Genomic DNA, 16,554 nt, shown 5'->3' on the forward strand with positions numbered 1-16,554 from the left:
ATAAAGTCGATCTTTTCTACTTTGGGTGTACCGTAGCATGAGGCCAAACCTAGTTTCAGACTTGTTCATTTTCTGTCTAGGTGGCGTCTTCTTAACGCAAAAAAACATACAACAGTGAGGATTCGCTGGTGGTCACCCACCCAACTACTAACTCACCGGCGTGTGGCTTAAGTACGGCTGAGCGGACGGGAAGCCCTGTTTTCCACACCCTATGGTCGTATGTATTATGTTAGTTCTTATAGAAGATTATAGAGCACAAATGTTTTAGGATCAATTGATCAGAGATGAGAGCGTGCAATAAGTAGAGAGTGAAAACTAGTTTCAACTAAGTAGTTATACTAATTTCTAACTTTATAATAATACAACACCCTATAAAGATAAGATTATTTTTTTTTAACCCGGCACATGTTCCGAATTGGCCTTTTACAACAAGTAGATCATAATAACTCTTAGGATACACCTCAGAAAGGAAAGGCTTAAATATTAATAATAAATGCATAATTAGTTTCCGACCCGCCGGTATACCTTTGCATATGTACGTACCTGTAAAGTGAGAGTGGATCTAAATTACTGCCCGGCAATTATGAACCAGTGTCATACTTAGGTCGCCCGTACCCAACACCCGAATGGGGGGCTTGCTTGACAAGAACTGGGCAGAGGACCCTTGTTATGTGAGGGTCTATCGTTTTCAGACAAAAATGCAAGGACCGGCTACTACATCCGAATTCCATGCATTCTTTGGCGTTATTCACATCTCAAAATTGATTGTGTCACCTTCCTAAAACTAACTAGGGATCCAAAACCGGCGGTCCAGCATATTTATGCTTATAGAAGGCTGCGGTCTCTCATGTAACTCTTCTGCTGTACGTCTTTTTCAGATCGAAACTTAAAATGATTGAACTTAATCCCTAATCAGACCTAATCTACGACTAAACCTATCTTATCCTGTTCTTCTGCTTTCTTACTATTATTGGAACGTCTTTTCTACCGCCCACAACATGACTAAGTACAAAGAACCTATCAGTCTAAGGGTAGCTCTGATCTCCGAGCAGCGGTCAAACTATCTTGAGCGCGGGTACTCCCAGGAGGAATGCGCAGCACTAACGCACGACGGAGAAATCCAGGCGGTCTTATCAACTCTCGAGAAGCTGGGCCATCACACCACCCTAGTTCTAGGCGTCGAGTCCCTGGTCCAGCAGCTGGCGATCGGGAAGCATAAGGACTGGGACCTGGTTTTCAATATGGCGCAGGGCTTCTACGGACCCGCGAGAGAATCTCACACCCCTGCACTCTTAGAGGCTTATCAGGTTCCCTACACCTTTTCGGATTGCGCTACGATGGTGTTGTGTCAGAACAAAGCAAACACAAAGGTAGACATAACTGGCTCTTTTTCTATTATGAGTTGGCTAACAATTTTTAGATCATCTTGTCCCATCATGGGATTCCTACTGCGCCCTTCCTGGTGATCCCGGCCAACGAACCGGCTAGCAGCGCGCCCAAGTTCACCATGTCCGGGCCCCAATATCCGTTTTTCGTGAAGCCAGTCACTGAAGGCTCATCCAAGGGCATCGACACGTTCAATAAAGTAAACGACTCGGCCGAGCTGACTTCCGCCGTGCAGGAGCTGAAATCGAAATTTCCAGGCCAGGATATCTTAGTGGAATCCTATCTACCTGGTCGTGAGCTCACCGTGGGCATTCTAGGAACGGGCGAGGATAGTCGCGTGATTGGCGTTCGAGAACTAATCTGGAAGAACCCGACTGACTCTACCAACGAAGTCGACGGCAATTCCCAGTTGGAATTTGCCAGCAGAGAGAGCAAATCTAGCACAGGCAACTTGCTCGTCTATCAGGATCACGATTTGACCCACCCACAAATCCAAGCAGCCTGTCAGGTTTCCCTGGATGCGTGGAAGCTCCTTGGCTGTCGGGATGCTGGCCGTATCGACCTTCGGTTTGACTCAAACGAGCCGGACGCCGTTCCAAATATTATGGAGGTGAGTATGATGATGCCCTCCTTTTTGTTCTTGTTGTAGAGATTTACTCATATCTTAATTGCGCAGGTGAACCCAATCTCCGGCCTACTTCCGGTCCATTCTCCGTTGCCAGGCAGTGCGGAGAGCAATGGGACCTCATATGCGGAGCTATTGGAAGCCATTATTGAAAGTGCCCTCCGACGATGCCCTCCCGCGACTCTTGTCAATGGTAGCTCATAGGTTATGTTTTGTGCTTTGTTTCAAAGGCTGCTCTACCTCAAGCAGAGATCAGGTGATTGTCCTAGGCTAGCAGAGGTCGAAATGACGTCTCCTTCTAAATAATATTGCTCAGGTGACTATCTTGTGATGCTTAATCGGCTTATGTGTTGGAAAAAACACAGCGTATCCTACCACTATACCATAACAAAAGCCAAGGTTCTTTGTTTAGGGCCTAGAGGAGTACCAAAGTTGACATTATATAATGATCTGAGAGCGGGTCAGAGTGTTAGGCAGCTTGCTCAATTTTACCCTGTGATCAAAAAGCGGCAAGAGGTGAACACTAAAACGGAAGGGAAAAGGTCTCGAGTGTCAGACATTATCCGGTACATATAAAATGCGAATTCTGAGAAATGTTAAGCCTGCGTTATCCTGTATTCCAGGGGGTAGCATAGAAGATGTGAAACGCTCTGCTTGAAAACATTAACTTCCAAGTCATATATATATATATACCGGTTTTGAAAATTTAGATTTGAAGACTTCTATCTAAAATTTCTTTTTGTACATCCGAAGATTGAATATCGTTAAATTAAAGCCTTTTGATCTTCGAAACTTGCTGCCGGTGAGAGTATATAGTAGTATATAGAGGTTTCATAGGAGTAGAATGTCTAGTAGTATTAGGCTTGAAAGTTTCCGAGCTTGAGAAATAAAGTAGCTGAGGCATGTTAGGAATCTACGCTAGGCTATGTCTTCTTGGTTCTCCGTGGTAAATAGTGGTAGTGAAATTATATATATATTTCGTATGGAGTAATGTAGCTTCAAAACCGGCTGCTATACAAGGTTGTCTACAAAAGAGACCGTTTCTCCCTAAGCCAAAATTGGAATTGATATTGAGAATGTATGAAAAATTTGTCCTGGATCTATGGCTCTTCCTGAACGAACGCCAGTCGTACTTGCTGCTTTGAATGTTTCGGTTAAGGGTTTAATCCATCACTTAAACGAGCTAGCCTCACGATACAAAAGCCCATAGGAATTAACATCTCCCTTTGAACCACCCCATTGCTCTAGGTCAACTGTCACCCGATCAACCTCTTTAAATCCATGCTTGAGATATAACCCCAATCCTTCTGGAGATGCCTCAGTGTAAGCAGGTAAACCAAGTGTATCCGCTTCATAAACACCAAATTCCACCAGCAGACCCCCAAGCCCCTGGCGCTGATAATTCGGAAGAACATATAATTCTTTCAGTTCTACCAGGTTCAAGTCATTAATCGTGATGCTCGCGTAAATTCAGTGGCCACAATGAGCAACTTACGGAAAAGGTCCTTCTCCCCAAGCAGCTCTGCTCGCTTCAGGTAACGTACTCCTCCCGTAGCATCCATCAGCGCACCATTCATGGTCGGCGGGCGATATCGGTTGCTATAACCCTCTGCCCATTGTGCTGCTGTCTTGCCCTTAGAATGAGCCCAGCATGCAAATGCCACCGGCTTGTTGGTGGCTTCTTCCGTTATCAGCAGGTATATGTTTTTAGGATCTCCAAGCATCGGGATCATGCGGCGGATTTCGTCATCTTGTCCATCTGATGCTCTCTTTGGGCCCTCAACCTTGGGCTGAAGGTGAGCTGGCCAGAGTAAGGCTCCAATTGAGCTATTATTCTTCTTATTGCTGTCATTCTGCGCGGCCATTTCAATGTCCCAGATAGTGCGAGCTCCTTCCTCAGTGGCAGGAACCCGGGTTACTTGAAAGCCAGGCTTTTCTGGTAGCACCATGGTGTTAAAAGCTAAAGGTTTTCATAAGATTATGAGATATGGGGAGAGGCAATGGCCGATTTGTTGATCATGGTGCGAGGGCGTAAGATAATAGAGTAAGAAATGAGTGGTAGGTACGCCACGTTACCTCCCGCGACAATTCCAAATAAAGCCACAGCTGCTGTAGTCAAATACTAGGCAACCAGATAAGAAACAGGAGCAGGACTTGATACGGGCTTTCGAAAACGTCGAGGACAGGCATTAAACGTGGTCTGCATACGAGTGGTCGGACTCCGGATAGCTCCCCGATGTTGATGTTACATGTGTTTATCTTTACCTGGCGGCTAATCACCGAGGCGGAAAACAAAGATAGAAAGAGGGGTAAGTTATTGGTGATAGCAGGAGAGGCACTGGATCATTGTACATCATAGATTGATATTCGGAGTCTAAAGAACTTCCGAGGGGTCAAAGTGTAATTAAAAGTGGCCCTGGTATATTATTATGGTCAGCTCTAAAGCTTGTATCCCCCACTGCAAATGGAAAATACAAAAGGACCCTATGTACTAAAAATGGATAAAAGTGCTTCTACCATTTCCATAGGTATCCACTTAATGCGTGATGGACGACTCACGAAAGCTTTCATACATAGCTTAGAAGTTGAAAAAATAAAGTATAGGATCGGCAGCACAGATTACTTGGGGAGACCAGAATACAGTATCAATCCTTCATCACATGGACATCTAGATTTTCCATTTTCTATCAATTTACCCTCACTGCTGATGTTTGTCGGCCGCTATCCATTAGCTTCCTAGTCATAACGGTCGTACTTGACTTTGCTGCTGTCGCGCGCATCGACATCGTGGACCTCGTATCGGTCGTACTTGATTTTGCTGCTGTCGCGCGCCTCGACATCGTGGACCTCGTATCGGTCGTACTTGATTTTGCTGCTGTCGCGTGCATCGACATCGTGGACCTCGTATCGGTCATACTTGATTTTGCTGCTGTCGCGTGCATCGACAGCACGGGCGTCATATCGATCGTACTTGATTTTGCTGCTGTCTCGGGCCCTGATGTAAATTAGAGATCTGTATCTTACTACTCTGCTTCTCATATTTCTTTTAAAAGAAAAAAGTGTCATAAATTGCTTACACGAGTCCAAGCACGGTGTTGGAAGCAAGCCCCAGGAGGATAACAGAAAACTTCGAGAAGTGCATGGCAGCGAGATCGATATGTTGATCTGGACTATGCAATATCCAGAACAGTAGGCTTGGGTTCTTGAGAAACCTTATACTAGGTATGAGGATTGTGTCTGGTATTTAATAAGTAGCTTGTTGGACGGGTTAACTGGAAGACGGAGAAGAGGAGTACCTACCGATGAGGCACCATTTTCCTTTTCTGTCAGCACGCCCGTATCTCTTATATTACAGCGCAGGACCCACCTCAGCACATCATCACAGTGCAGAATTAGCTCAATGAACTTGGTCTAATTGTCACTTTGTCTGGATTTGGAGTGCAATTGCCCTTATAGTATTAGTGGTTTTGTTAGAGACGTAACATGTTAAAGTAGGAGTTGAAGAATAATCCAAGAATCCCATCTGTATGTTTGTATATGTTTCCGCTATCGAGGAAGGCAAAGGATCGCCTAAGTCAGAGCACTCGAGTGAGAGTGCCCATCTGTCGGCAATATACTTGAAAGCTATGGTGGAGGCATATTGAGGGTATACTGTATGAGTACTCCGTAGTCACATTCAATTTCCTCCGTAAGAAGATCCCATAATCTGTTTTGCAGTGGATCATCTAGAGCATACTTCTCTCAACTAGGCTCTAAATCCGCTCAATTTGCATATACCGATGTAACATAATGCAGAGGCGGTGGTCACTCCCAAGAAAGGTCAAATGCCCGACAGCTCACGTAGCAAATCATGGATTTCTTTCTATTATAGATTGGATGGAATGAGTCTTTGAGGGGATGTAACATTGCGATATGACATGTGAAAACTTGGTTTAGAACTGGCCATCAATTATCCAGAAGAATTCTCTCAATCGCTTTTTCATTTTTATCCCAACACTCACTTCCATTGTCACTTGAAACCCCCATGTCTCTACCGAACACAACCATGAAAGAATCCTATACTCCCCTACGGGCTGGATCCGATGAATACGAAGGTACACCCGAAAACCTAGCTTTTCTACCAGAATCACGGCAATCGTTGAAGCCAGTTTGGAAGAAATCAGGAACTCTTCTCCTCATTGCCGGTAACCTTCTTCTCTTTGTGGTCTCTCTTGGTTTTATGGCAGTTTCCTTAGCGAAGGGGTGCTCGGAGCAATATTGTGCGGCACTTACCTCGAGCTATTGTAAGATTTTGGGTAGTCTTTGTTGAAGAGAACATTTTACTAAAAGATCCCTTCAAACACAGCACCCCTCCTAGAATCTACGGCAGGCGTCATTGAATATGAAACTGTGATGTTTCATGGAGCGCTGGAGTATGAGAATGTGTATAAAGGCAGTCCGAATAAGGTCATACGAACAGTCTGAACCTATCGTATTCCACAAACCTTGTCAACTGATATTGCTTAAACTAGGCCTTGGACGACGCATGGTCTTATATCAAGCACAGTAAGTTGGAGTCGAATTCTTCGTTTCCGTCAAGCAGCAACTAAAATCTCTCTAGTGGGTTCAACTCAAGTTGATGCTGAAGTCCTTCCACGAATCAACAAGTCTGATATTGCCGTCAAGTTTCCAGCCGAATATGGAGGGAAATATATGAGTGGAATTGAAGTGTTCCATCAGCTACATTGCCTGGTAAGCTGTCGCCGCTCGAAAGTTCTCGGATATCCAGGAGCAACGCTAACGAGAATCAGGACCTTGTGAGGAAGTACACCTACAGAGAATATTATGATCTGTCGGAGAATAGACCAGAGGAATTCACGGACTCAGAACCAACACTCAGGAAACATGTTGATCACTGCATTGACATGCTCCGCCAATATCTCATGTGTGCTGGTGATGTGGGAATCGTTACCATGAACTGGGTAGAGAAGTTTGGAATCTACCCTGACTTTAGTACCCAGCATAAATGTCGCAAGTTTGACAAAATAGTGGAGTGGGCAGACGAACACGCTGCCCCGTCTCTACCATACAACGGGGGGGGATCCGACCTCGAGTGCTGATTCGGTTTTTTTGCCAACACCACCTCCTTAATTGTTTAGAGCTTGTTATATCAATTTGTTTGCGACTGAGACGATGTCACAATTACTGTGAAAACCAAAGTCTGAAACTTGCATCTCCGACAAAGTGAGGTTAGACATTTGTACATACATGAGTTGACCCAAAAACGCCTGGCTAAGCCATTTCTGCTTTATATCTCCAATTTACATGACACAGACAAAAGGGGTTTCAAACATCCTCTTACATATACCATGGAAGAAAAGCCCTGCTCATTTGTTCACGGGAATTCATATGGCATCAAACCCAAAATGATCTCAGCGTCATGTAGTATCTGCATGCTATAGATTGCCGGGGGAAACGGCCACCACCGTTGACTTAGTAAAAGAGGAAGAGACGAAAATTTCAAAGAAAAACAAAAACATACAACAGTGAGGATTCGCTGGTGGTCACCCACCCAACTACTAACTCACCGGCGTGTGGCTTAAGTACGGCTGAGCGGACGGGAAGCCCTGTTTTCCACACCCTATGGTCGTATGTGTTATTTTATGTGTAGAAGAGAGTCATATAGGTTTTTTTGGCTAGGGGTGACAATCCTTGGGGGTAGTACGACCGATGCACTGACCCTCCGCGCCTGGGGTCCGCTAAGAGATAGTAAACGTAGGGAGAACGTAGGTTGAATAGTTAAATAGCAGCTTTTGATCTAAAACAATTAATTGCTTGGCAGCTGCATACAGCCATCCTAGCTACACTAACTCTGTGAAACCCTTTGATAAACTTAGCGCGAGCTATCCCGAAACACTGACTAGCATAGCTTAACCTAGTAGTTAGATGGGTAACCGCTAGCAAGCCCCTACTGTTGTATGTTATTTTTGGTGTTACTGCTGCCTGTTCTTCTGCTTTTTTTTTTTTTCTTGTTGTGCATGAATACAACACTGTATTTGCAGCTATGCGGGCTGATAAACTATATCTTGTAGATAAACCCTTGGAGTAAATTAGCATGGCAGTTCCATGGTTCTAAGGTTCCAAGGTTGCTGGAGAGGCTTACATAACCTAGAGCTGACCCCGGGCCCCCGGGGCCATTTTGCCGCCATTTCCCATCTGTGTCTGTATTTCCCAATGTGCATGTATCAGCCCCCCCCCCCCATGTGATTTGGCGCTAATCATCTCAGCCCCCCCTCAGCCCCCCGCAATGTCTTGATCCTTCATGTCTCAAGTCCCCCATGGACCCGATATCTGTGGTCGGGTTTGCTTCGGCAATTGTTCAAATTCTAGGCGCACTTACTTCAACTATTCACGGCCTCTATGAACTACATGGGAAATTCAGCGATGCCGACTTTACAATCCACTCGCTTATTCAGGAGCTGAGCTGTATCCAGACAGCACTCACGAGTCTAAAGGAATGGCATCGGTTCAGTTCTTCGGATGTAATGGTATCGGAGGAATTCAATGAACAGCTCGTTACAGCCATGGGTGGCTGTCGAATCATCATGGAGGTTCTCTCTGAGGATGTGATGAATTTGGTTCAGGGCAGTCGCAATGATGGCATAGTTGGATTTAGATTGCGCATTAGAGTCATTTGGAAAGAAGATATTATGAAAGGACACCAGGAGAAACTACATGCGCAAGTGATGGCATTGCAGCTATTACTCCAAGTCTGTCAGTGGTGAGAATATCCCCTCATGCCTGGAAACCACACAGGAACTTATAAGCCTTCAAGTCATACATCACAAGAACAGGTCCGCTTGTTGAGACAGGCAACGACTCGTCGCATCATGCGCAGGGTTCGCGACGACACCGAAACACTAGTATCCGCACGGAGTCAGGCTACATCTAGCACGGCAAGCATCTCGCAGAACAGCAGTTTCACAGCCACTGACCGAGTTTTTGATTTCAACGATGCTTTCACAGATTTGCCGGTATATCGCAGTTCACCCCAACAACTCGTACCATCGATCAGGACCTCTATTAGCCAGACCGACAGCAATAGTGGCCGAAGTGCATTCACAGATGAAGGTTATGCAGACACACCTACGCGTAATAGCAGCATTACAAGGCCATCGGTTGATGCTACTCCACCCCGCCAACATCATCTTCTCTTGCCCACTAGTCCATCGGCGCCAGTACATCCAGTTCACAAGAGGGCAACATCCTACCAAGATGCACCGCGTCCAAACTTGCAACATATTTCCCGGAGCAAGTCAGATACTAAGACATCGAAGACACCTGAGAGATCTGCCTCTAATCTGGAAAGGATATCTTCTCTACTTCGCTTGAATACCTCTAGTCGTCTAAATCTTGCCTCTTTGTCCTCCAAGGGCTCACCGAAAGTAGGCAATGGCACAGCTTTCACAAGAGTAAAGCCTAAACGAGAGCAAAATCCCCATATCAGCATTAATCTGACCGGCGCGGATGCTGTGTCTATTCCACAGATTGTGAAGGCCGCCCAGGCCGGTTCCCAAAGTGAGGTGGCACGGCTCATCGAATATGGCATTAACATTGAAGAGCGACATAAAGCATCAGGTCGAAATGCATTGCTTGTTGCTGCGCACTGCGGAAAAGATGACGTTGTTGAGCTTTTGCTTCGACATCATGCTCGACTAGATGTGACCGATGGGTCTGGCTGGACCGCACTTCATCTTGCAGCTTCGCGTGGTCATTGCGGTGTAATAAGCTTACTCATGGAGGAGAGCAACATTGCCGAAGTTCCAAACTATCAAGGCCGTACAGCACTGCGAATTGCCGTTGACCGAAGTCAGCACGAAGCCCTGAAAATGCTGCTTATGCATAATGCCAAGGTCAACACTCGTGCTGAGAATCAAATGACAACTTTGCACGCTGCAGCAAAGCAGGGCGATGCTGAAATTGTGTACATGCTTGTGTCAAATGGCGCTGATATCGAGGCCAAGGACGCTACCATGATGTCGGCATTGCACTATGCATGCGAAGCAGGCCATGTCGAAACCATTGCAGTGCTTCTGGCCCACAAAGCTAATATAGAAGCTGCCGGTCGTGATCGCAAGACACCATTGATATGTGCTGCCGAAGCGGGCCGGTCACAGGCCGTCGAATTCCTATTGAAATCTAAACCAAAGGCTTCGTCAAGTGGTACGGACGACACCGGGATGACTGCCTTGCATTGGGCTGCGTACAATGGCCACGAAGAGACAGTTGAAATTCTTAGTCAGAAGAAAGGATCTCTGGCCAAGGTTAATGCAATGGGACGAACAGCTTTGCACTTATCCGTTATCCGGACCCAGTTTGCTGTCGTCGAGCCATTACTACGCAAGGGTGCCGACCTCAACAGCCAATGCGCAACAGGTCTTACTCCGCTTCATTATGCCTGTATGGCGGACAGCATCGAGATAGCGACGCTGTTACTCTTAGAAGGCGCTGACATTGAAGCGCCGGAATATCAACACCAACAAAGACCTTTGCATATCGCAGCCGCGCGAAGTTCAATACACCTTCTGGATCTTCTTTGTGACAAAGGAGCTTCTTTAGACGCTCGGGACAGCGTCGGAGACCGGCCTCTAGGCGTAGCATGTCGCTGTGGACATGTGGCTGCAGTACAAAAGCTGTTGGATCGAGGGTCTCCTCTCTACCAGAAGCACCAAGCTACGTCACGCAATGACTCTCCTTTATGCTTGGCTGCTATGACAGGCCACCTACCCGTGGTCTCGCTGCTGCTAGAGCGTGGAGCATCGGCATCCAAAAAGGACGAGGGCGGCTGGCAGCCTTTCCGCTATGCGGCATATCATGGCCATCTGGATGTTCTTCGGGCGCTCTTGGCTCGCACTAGGATACCCGATATGGATGTCCCAGATATCATTCGCATGCCTGAGACAATTGGGTTCTCGCCAGATGCCATTATCTCTGAGGACTGCAAGGCTCGGGTGGGAGAACTTCTCAACCAGGCTTTGGCGGACTCTGGTTTGATGCCTCCAAGTCACACCCCAAGTATGCCCCAGAATGTTAATCAGGGGAATTATCCAGCTCAGTATTCACTGCCCCCCAATTCACGAGACCGCGAAAGCTTTTTGCCTCAGGAGCTACCTGCAACTCTAGAGCATGGCCTGCCTAGCAGTCGTTCAACAACTCCTGAGCATGGTTACCGGGCTGAACCTCCACAGTCCATCGACCCCTTGTCGCATATTCGTATGCGACCCGGTGAGCAAATTTCACCGCTGGCAAACGCGCAAATTGCTTCCGTTCGCGATGGCTCTCGTGGGGTATCCCCTATACGTCAACCCGAACAGGGTCCTACTAGGAGGATTCTTAGTCGGCCTCCAGCCAGAGCAGAATCACCGATGTCGGCCACCTTCATTCCTCGACCAATCTCTGTCTTTTCCTCTCAAATCCCCCAGAGATCTTCGGGGATATCGTCTCGCGCCCCGAGGGCTGGAGGCTCTGCCACTGAAAACACGCCAGTACAGTCACATAATCATAGTCAAGAGAATAGCATTCCTAGGACAATTCTTCCTCGGCGTGAAAGAGACATTCCGACTCCGAAGCCCGAAGGGCCATCTGAGCGTACTCAAGATACCGTTGGTGATCCTTCAGACTCAGATTCAGACTCGATATCTTCAGTATACACGGCACCTGAAGGGGATATGGACGCCGGTGCTATCTCGAGGATGAATGATCGAAGCGGGCCATATGAAATGACTGCATAAATACCATCATAGAAATTCCAGATGGTGTAAACTCTTGAAAGTGTTGAAAACCCAAAATAGGATTTGCAACTGTGCCTTAGAGAAACGTAGCGCTACTGCTACATGTTTCTGGTATATTGTTTCAGATTGTATCACGAGTGGCTAAACCGGAGGCCTCGACTCAAGGTCAAATTAAATATGCCTACTAAGTGAGTACTTGCTTGGTCCTAACAAGTTGTCACTCCGTTCTCACCTCCTCTCACCTATATATACCACTCACTCACCCACACCTAAAGTAAAAACAAAAACATACAACAGTGAGGATTCGCTGGTGGTCACCCACCCAACTACTAACTCACCGGCGTGTGGCTTAAGTACGGCTGAGCGGACGGGAAGCCCTGTTTTCCACACCCTATGGTCGTATGTATCATGTTAGGTCTAGAAGAGAATCATAAAAGCAACCGACTGAGAATCAATTGGGAGTTTAGGATGAGAATGGTGAGTGTGCAACAGACAGAGTGAGAATCTAGGTGAGAATCACCTGAAGTCGGGCGACTACTGCACTAACCCTTTTAACCAACCAGGAGTGGAATATTATTGGGCAATATACATCCCTGGGTTAGTAGCTTGCTGCTGTTATTCCCTAGTAGACCTCCGCAGAGCCCATAAAGCCCAAAGCCCAACCCGGGCCCACCGATGGGCTATGGGCCTAAGGTAGAAGCCCACTGCGGGTTAATAGGCCCCTAAACAGGCCCGAATTTAGATTCTAAGTAAAGTTGAACCTCCTTTTAGGATTTTCAAAATTATTATTCGTTTTACCCTCGTTTCTAGGCCTTATCCTAAAGGCAATATTTTAATATTTTAAATGATTCTAGATCCGACACCACTACAAAAGCGGTACAGAGTCAACATTGATTGGTATTGGTCAGTCATTGTGGAACGACCTGAGACAATTGACAACAGAAGTCCACCACACACCCGTGGACCCTAGTCCCGCTTATTAATGCTCATGTAAACCTCAAGGGCATCTATTTTAGAAGATTGGGCGCAGGCTTTCCCGGAATGGTGATATATAGAGGATATCAATCTAAAATCTTTGTTATCTCACTTCGGATGACAGATGACGATGTTGGTATTCTCAACACCCCGCGGTTCCCCACTACCATGACACTATGCCGTAAGCAAACTGCTTCCATGATATAGATCGCAGCATGACTCCTGATCAATACTGTTGGATGCCTGAGGCATCACCATGTGATAGAACCCATAGTAGATAGTATACCTGCTCTCTCTCCTCCTTTCTCTCTCCTGTCTCTGTCCCACTCAATACATACAGTCTTTTCTCTATGAGTACACTCGCACTGTATCAAATACTTATATTTACGGGACTTCTTGGGGTATATATTTCACACACACATGGCGCAAATACAGGCCAAGGGTAAACTCTTTTTGTCAATCGAGATCGTAACTTCAACTGTGCTCCTCAGTACTTTGATTATATCGTCCCATTGATTCCAATTTCTTTACCATGATTTCAACCCAGAATAATCGTCCGAAATATTTAATCACTCAGTCTGATGTGGAAGGATATACCCGCATCAAGCATGCTTACGTTCCCACAGGGGACAGGATTGAATTATGTACCGATCTTTTGTTGCTATTCTCTGCATCCCAGGATAACACAAAAGTTCCTGTCATTTGCAGCATGGGTCCTTCTTGTATAAATAATCATGCTGCTACATTCGGGTTGCCGCAAACACCAATCTATGCCGAGATGTACAAACAGATCAAACCGCTAGGGCCGGACGCCTGCTTCGAGTTGTGTGGGTCTACTATCTGGGCGCATAGCTGATTTGACCCTTATCTCAAACCATTTATTTATCAGGCTGACAATAACTAGTGAAGGAAGTCCGGATATGCCTATTTCTAAGTTGATTCACGTGGTATTGGAAGCAGTTAGGGGAAGTTGGATTCCTTTGTTCTGGAAAGACTTTGCCAAACGAGAATGCCCCTGTGCTCAGTTCACTCTACTATTTTGAGATGCCACGTTAAGAAAATAAAAATTCCGAGCTATATCTTGTCTATCAATTGTAGTATCTAAGTTTTTGTGACAAGTTCACTTTCTATCTAGGACCAGTCTCCTTCATCTTGAACAGGGTTGCCACTCTCTGAAGCGTCCAGGAGCTCTTGAACAGTCCACGGCTTGTACTTGTAGCCAGGAACGGAATTCGTGTTCTCGAATGGTGCACCCCTGAGAAGGTGCTCTGCACACTTAGCGTAGTTCTCATTTGCATACTGCGCTGGGTCGTGGTGGATCAGCCAGTTTCCGACCATCTTGCCCATTACCTCCGGGTTCTTGGCAACTGCATCCCAATCAGTGTTGTGGAACAGCTCGCGGTTCTTGAATCCGAGCTTCTGGGCGCAAGAGACCCGTTCGAACCTATGACAGGAGCATGTATGATCAGCCTCTGTAACACGTAGCATTCTTCTGTCCCCATTCAACCCAGGACTAGCTACTAAGTCCTAGCTTCATGGGTTGTTACATACCTCAAGTGGTTGTGCACCTTCGTTGCGAGGGATACATCGTTCTTCCCGGCTATTTGTAAGCATGCAGCTAGGGAGTACGCATCTTCCATGGCCATTGTTCCGCCGCTGGCCGAGGTCGGCAGAAATGGGTGCGCGGCATCACCAATTTGGACGATGCGGCCGCTGGGCGACGCCCACTGCTGTTGAGGGTTACGCCAAACCAGCTTCCATTCAAGAACGGTGTGATTTGGTGTCGCATTGATAAGCTCAGTCATGAACGGTTCCCAGCCTTCAACGGCCTTTAGAGCCTTGTCAATCGACGTGGTCTTGGCCCAATCTTCTTTGTCGTCACCGCCATCCTCCTGGGTGACATTAGTGTCATATCAGATAACGGAGGCTTGAAGTATGAGTGAACATACCCTGCGAGTGAGCATCCAACAAATTTCGTTTTCCGATTTGCAAGTAACCACATGCGCCCCGGGACCGGCATGTAGGAATGCGCGGTCCCTGAATCCTTCAAATTCCTTCGCGATGACTGGGTTCTCGAGCGCCGGTGCCGCGGGGAAGGTGACTCGATACAGGATGAATCCCGAGCTAATGGGGGCGTCTTTGCTGCCGACTACTGATGCCCATGATTTGGTCCCAACCCCATCAGCAGCCACCACTACGTCTGCCGTGAGCCTGCGGCCGTCAGACAGGATCACACCGCCATGGTCCTCTGCCTCGAAGAAATCCGCAGCCGTCGCAGAGAACTCGACCGGTATTCCGAGCTGTAAGACATACTCGTGGAGAACATTATGCAACTTTGATCGGTAGATAGCTAGGGAAGGGACCTTGGGGTCGCCAATTGGGAACGTTCCGATCAGTGTGCCATCGAATTTCTTCATATTGAGCACTGGAGCAACCGCCTCTTGCCTCGCCCGCTCCATGAAGCCCGGCCATTTCTTTGGAGTGTGGAGAGCTGGAGTCGTGATTACGATCATTTCACCTGCATCAAGAATCCATACGTCACTTGGTCAGCCATATGTTCGATTTTGGGGGCTCCTGTCCAGAGGGAGGAAGTCCACTGCCAGCTCGCTTCTGTTCCGTGCTTACCAAAAGTCTCTCCGCGAGGTCGACGTTCGATTACCCGGACATTGTGACCCTTACGATGAGCCTCAATAGCGAATGATAGACCCGCAATGCCACCTCCAACAACGAGAATGGAGATTCCTGTGTCTTCTTCTCGCTTCATGGCTGATCTTGACAATGCTGACCTCTGGATCTTTGAAGGAAACCCGCTTGATTCAAATACTTACTTTCTTCGGGGTATGCTCAAATATATATAGCTCATGCGCAGATGTATCAAGCCGGATCTCACGGGAATGGATGGATACGGAGCGGACGAGCCTAGCTCCGTACCCGGGCAGGCCTCGACCTACATAGATCATTAGTGCTGGCCAAGGCCCGGGGCTGAAGATCTCCATTGGCTTAGCCAGGTACCTTGGCAGCGTTAAAAGCAATGATTATACCCGTACGGACAACTAAGAAATCAGATGAGAATCCAAGACTATCTACTACTATCCTGAGCTTGGGAATGGTGATTCAGATGTGAATAACCAAAGGGAAGTGTTACTGCCGTAGCAAATGAAAATAAATGGCATGGCTCATTCTGCAGATAAAACGTGCATGCTCTCAACAGGTACATCTACCTATGTAATAGCCTAATAAGCTATCGGTCCGCTCCTAGCCTCGCCCATGGGGCGGCCCCGGGGGCACCCATTTGTTAGTAAGCGGCATTCGGAACACGGAGGTCACAGTTAGCAAGGACGATCAACCTCCTGTTACCTACCTAGGGAAGTCTCAGGAGAAACAATATCGTCATGGAAGAAGCTTCTCGATTTTTTCTTGAAGCTAGCCCAGGGACTATAGTACTATTTTGATCTGCTCCACTTTGGGTGAAAGAAAAGAAAGCATGGCAAACGGCGATCACAATTACGGGCGACTAAGTATGCCACCGGTTCATAACTCTGACATTGGATATTACCTCCCGTCTTCATTCATCGCCAGAGGCATATACAAGAATTGCGATCAGCCGCTTACCTTGTTATATTCATTTTAGATGTCATTTTAGATACATACGAGGGCGGTAAAAAAGTATATTCTATATAAAGGGACTTTCCCTTAACTTTCTCCATGTAACCTTTGACTACATAATTAATCAACTTTATAATAGTACAACCAACCATTAATCTTAAACCCTATAAGGATCAGATTATATCTCTTGTT

At 46.8% G+C, this 16,554-nt stretch overlaps 6 protein-coding genes across 6 annotated transcripts; 3 read left to right on the plus strand and 3 right to left on the minus strand.

The window, feature by feature from the left end:
- Window positions 1-998: 998 nt before the first annotated feature.
- On the plus strand, window positions 999-2,215 carry N7487_011652 (D-alanine--D-alanine ligase family protein; the record flags this gene model as incomplete). The annotated part of the gene is made up of 3 exons (XM_056879382.1): window positions 999-1,370; window positions 1,421-1,996; window positions 2,063-2,215. 3 exons carry the CDS (start codon window positions 999-1,001, stop codon window positions 2,213-2,215), a joined length of 1,101 nt encoding a protein of 366 aa, XP_056724701.1.
- A 966-nt stretch (window positions 2,216-3,181) lies between these two features.
- On the minus strand, window positions 3,182-3,960 carry N7487_011653 (GNAT family N-acetyltransferase; the record flags this gene model as incomplete). Its single annotated transcript, XM_056879383.1, has 2 exons — window positions 3,182-3,441; window positions 3,507-3,960. 2 exons carry the CDS (start codon window positions 3,958-3,960, stop codon window positions 3,182-3,184), a joined length of 714 nt encoding a protein of 237 aa, XP_056724702.1.
- A 787-nt stretch (window positions 3,961-4,747) lies between these two features.
- On the minus strand, window positions 4,748-5,153 carry N7487_011654 (uncharacterized protein; the record flags this gene model as incomplete). Its single annotated transcript, XM_056879384.1, has 2 exons — window positions 4,748-5,006; window positions 5,089-5,153. The coding sequence occupies 2 exons, from the start codon at window positions 5,151-5,153 to the stop codon at window positions 4,748-4,750; spliced, it is 324 nt and encodes a 107-aa protein (XP_056724703.1).
- Window positions 5,154-6,056: 903 nt separating this feature from the next.
- N7487_011655 (oxidase ustYa family protein) lies at window positions 6,057-7,110 on the plus strand (the record flags this gene model as incomplete). Its single annotated transcript, XM_056879385.1, has 5 exons — window positions 6,057-6,294; window positions 6,357-6,457; window positions 6,523-6,556; window positions 6,612-6,742; window positions 6,802-7,110. The coding sequence occupies 5 exons, from the start codon at window positions 6,057-6,059 to the stop codon at window positions 7,108-7,110; spliced, it is 813 nt and encodes a 270-aa protein (XP_056724704.1).
- A 1,218-nt stretch (window positions 7,111-8,328) lies between these two features.
- On the plus strand, window positions 8,329-11,781 carry N7487_011656 (ankyrin repeat protein; the record flags this gene model as incomplete). The annotated part of the gene is made up of 2 exons (XM_056879386.1): window positions 8,329-8,771; window positions 8,826-11,781. The coding sequence occupies 2 exons, from the start codon at window positions 8,329-8,331 to the stop codon at window positions 11,779-11,781; spliced, it is 3,399 nt and encodes a 1,132-aa protein (XP_056724705.1).
- A 2,106-nt stretch (window positions 11,782-13,887) lies between these two features.
- On the minus strand, window positions 13,888-15,520 carry N7487_011657 (FAD-dependent oxidoreductase; the record flags this gene model as incomplete). The annotated part of the gene is made up of 4 exons (XM_056879387.1): window positions 13,888-14,200; window positions 14,308-14,648; window positions 14,706-15,274; window positions 15,382-15,520. 4 exons carry the CDS (start codon window positions 15,518-15,520, stop codon window positions 13,888-13,890), a joined length of 1,362 nt encoding a protein of 453 aa, XP_056724706.1.
- Window positions 15,521-16,554: the final 1,034 nt, after the last annotated feature.

This window comes from Penicillium crustosum, assembly GCF_028827405.1.
Source record: "Penicillium crustosum strain IBT 35664 chromosome Unknown utg000005l_segment0_segment0, whole genome shotgun sequence".
Lineage (NCBI taxonomy): Eukaryota > Fungi > Ascomycota > Eurotiomycetes > Eurotiales > Aspergillaceae > Penicillium > Penicillium crustosum.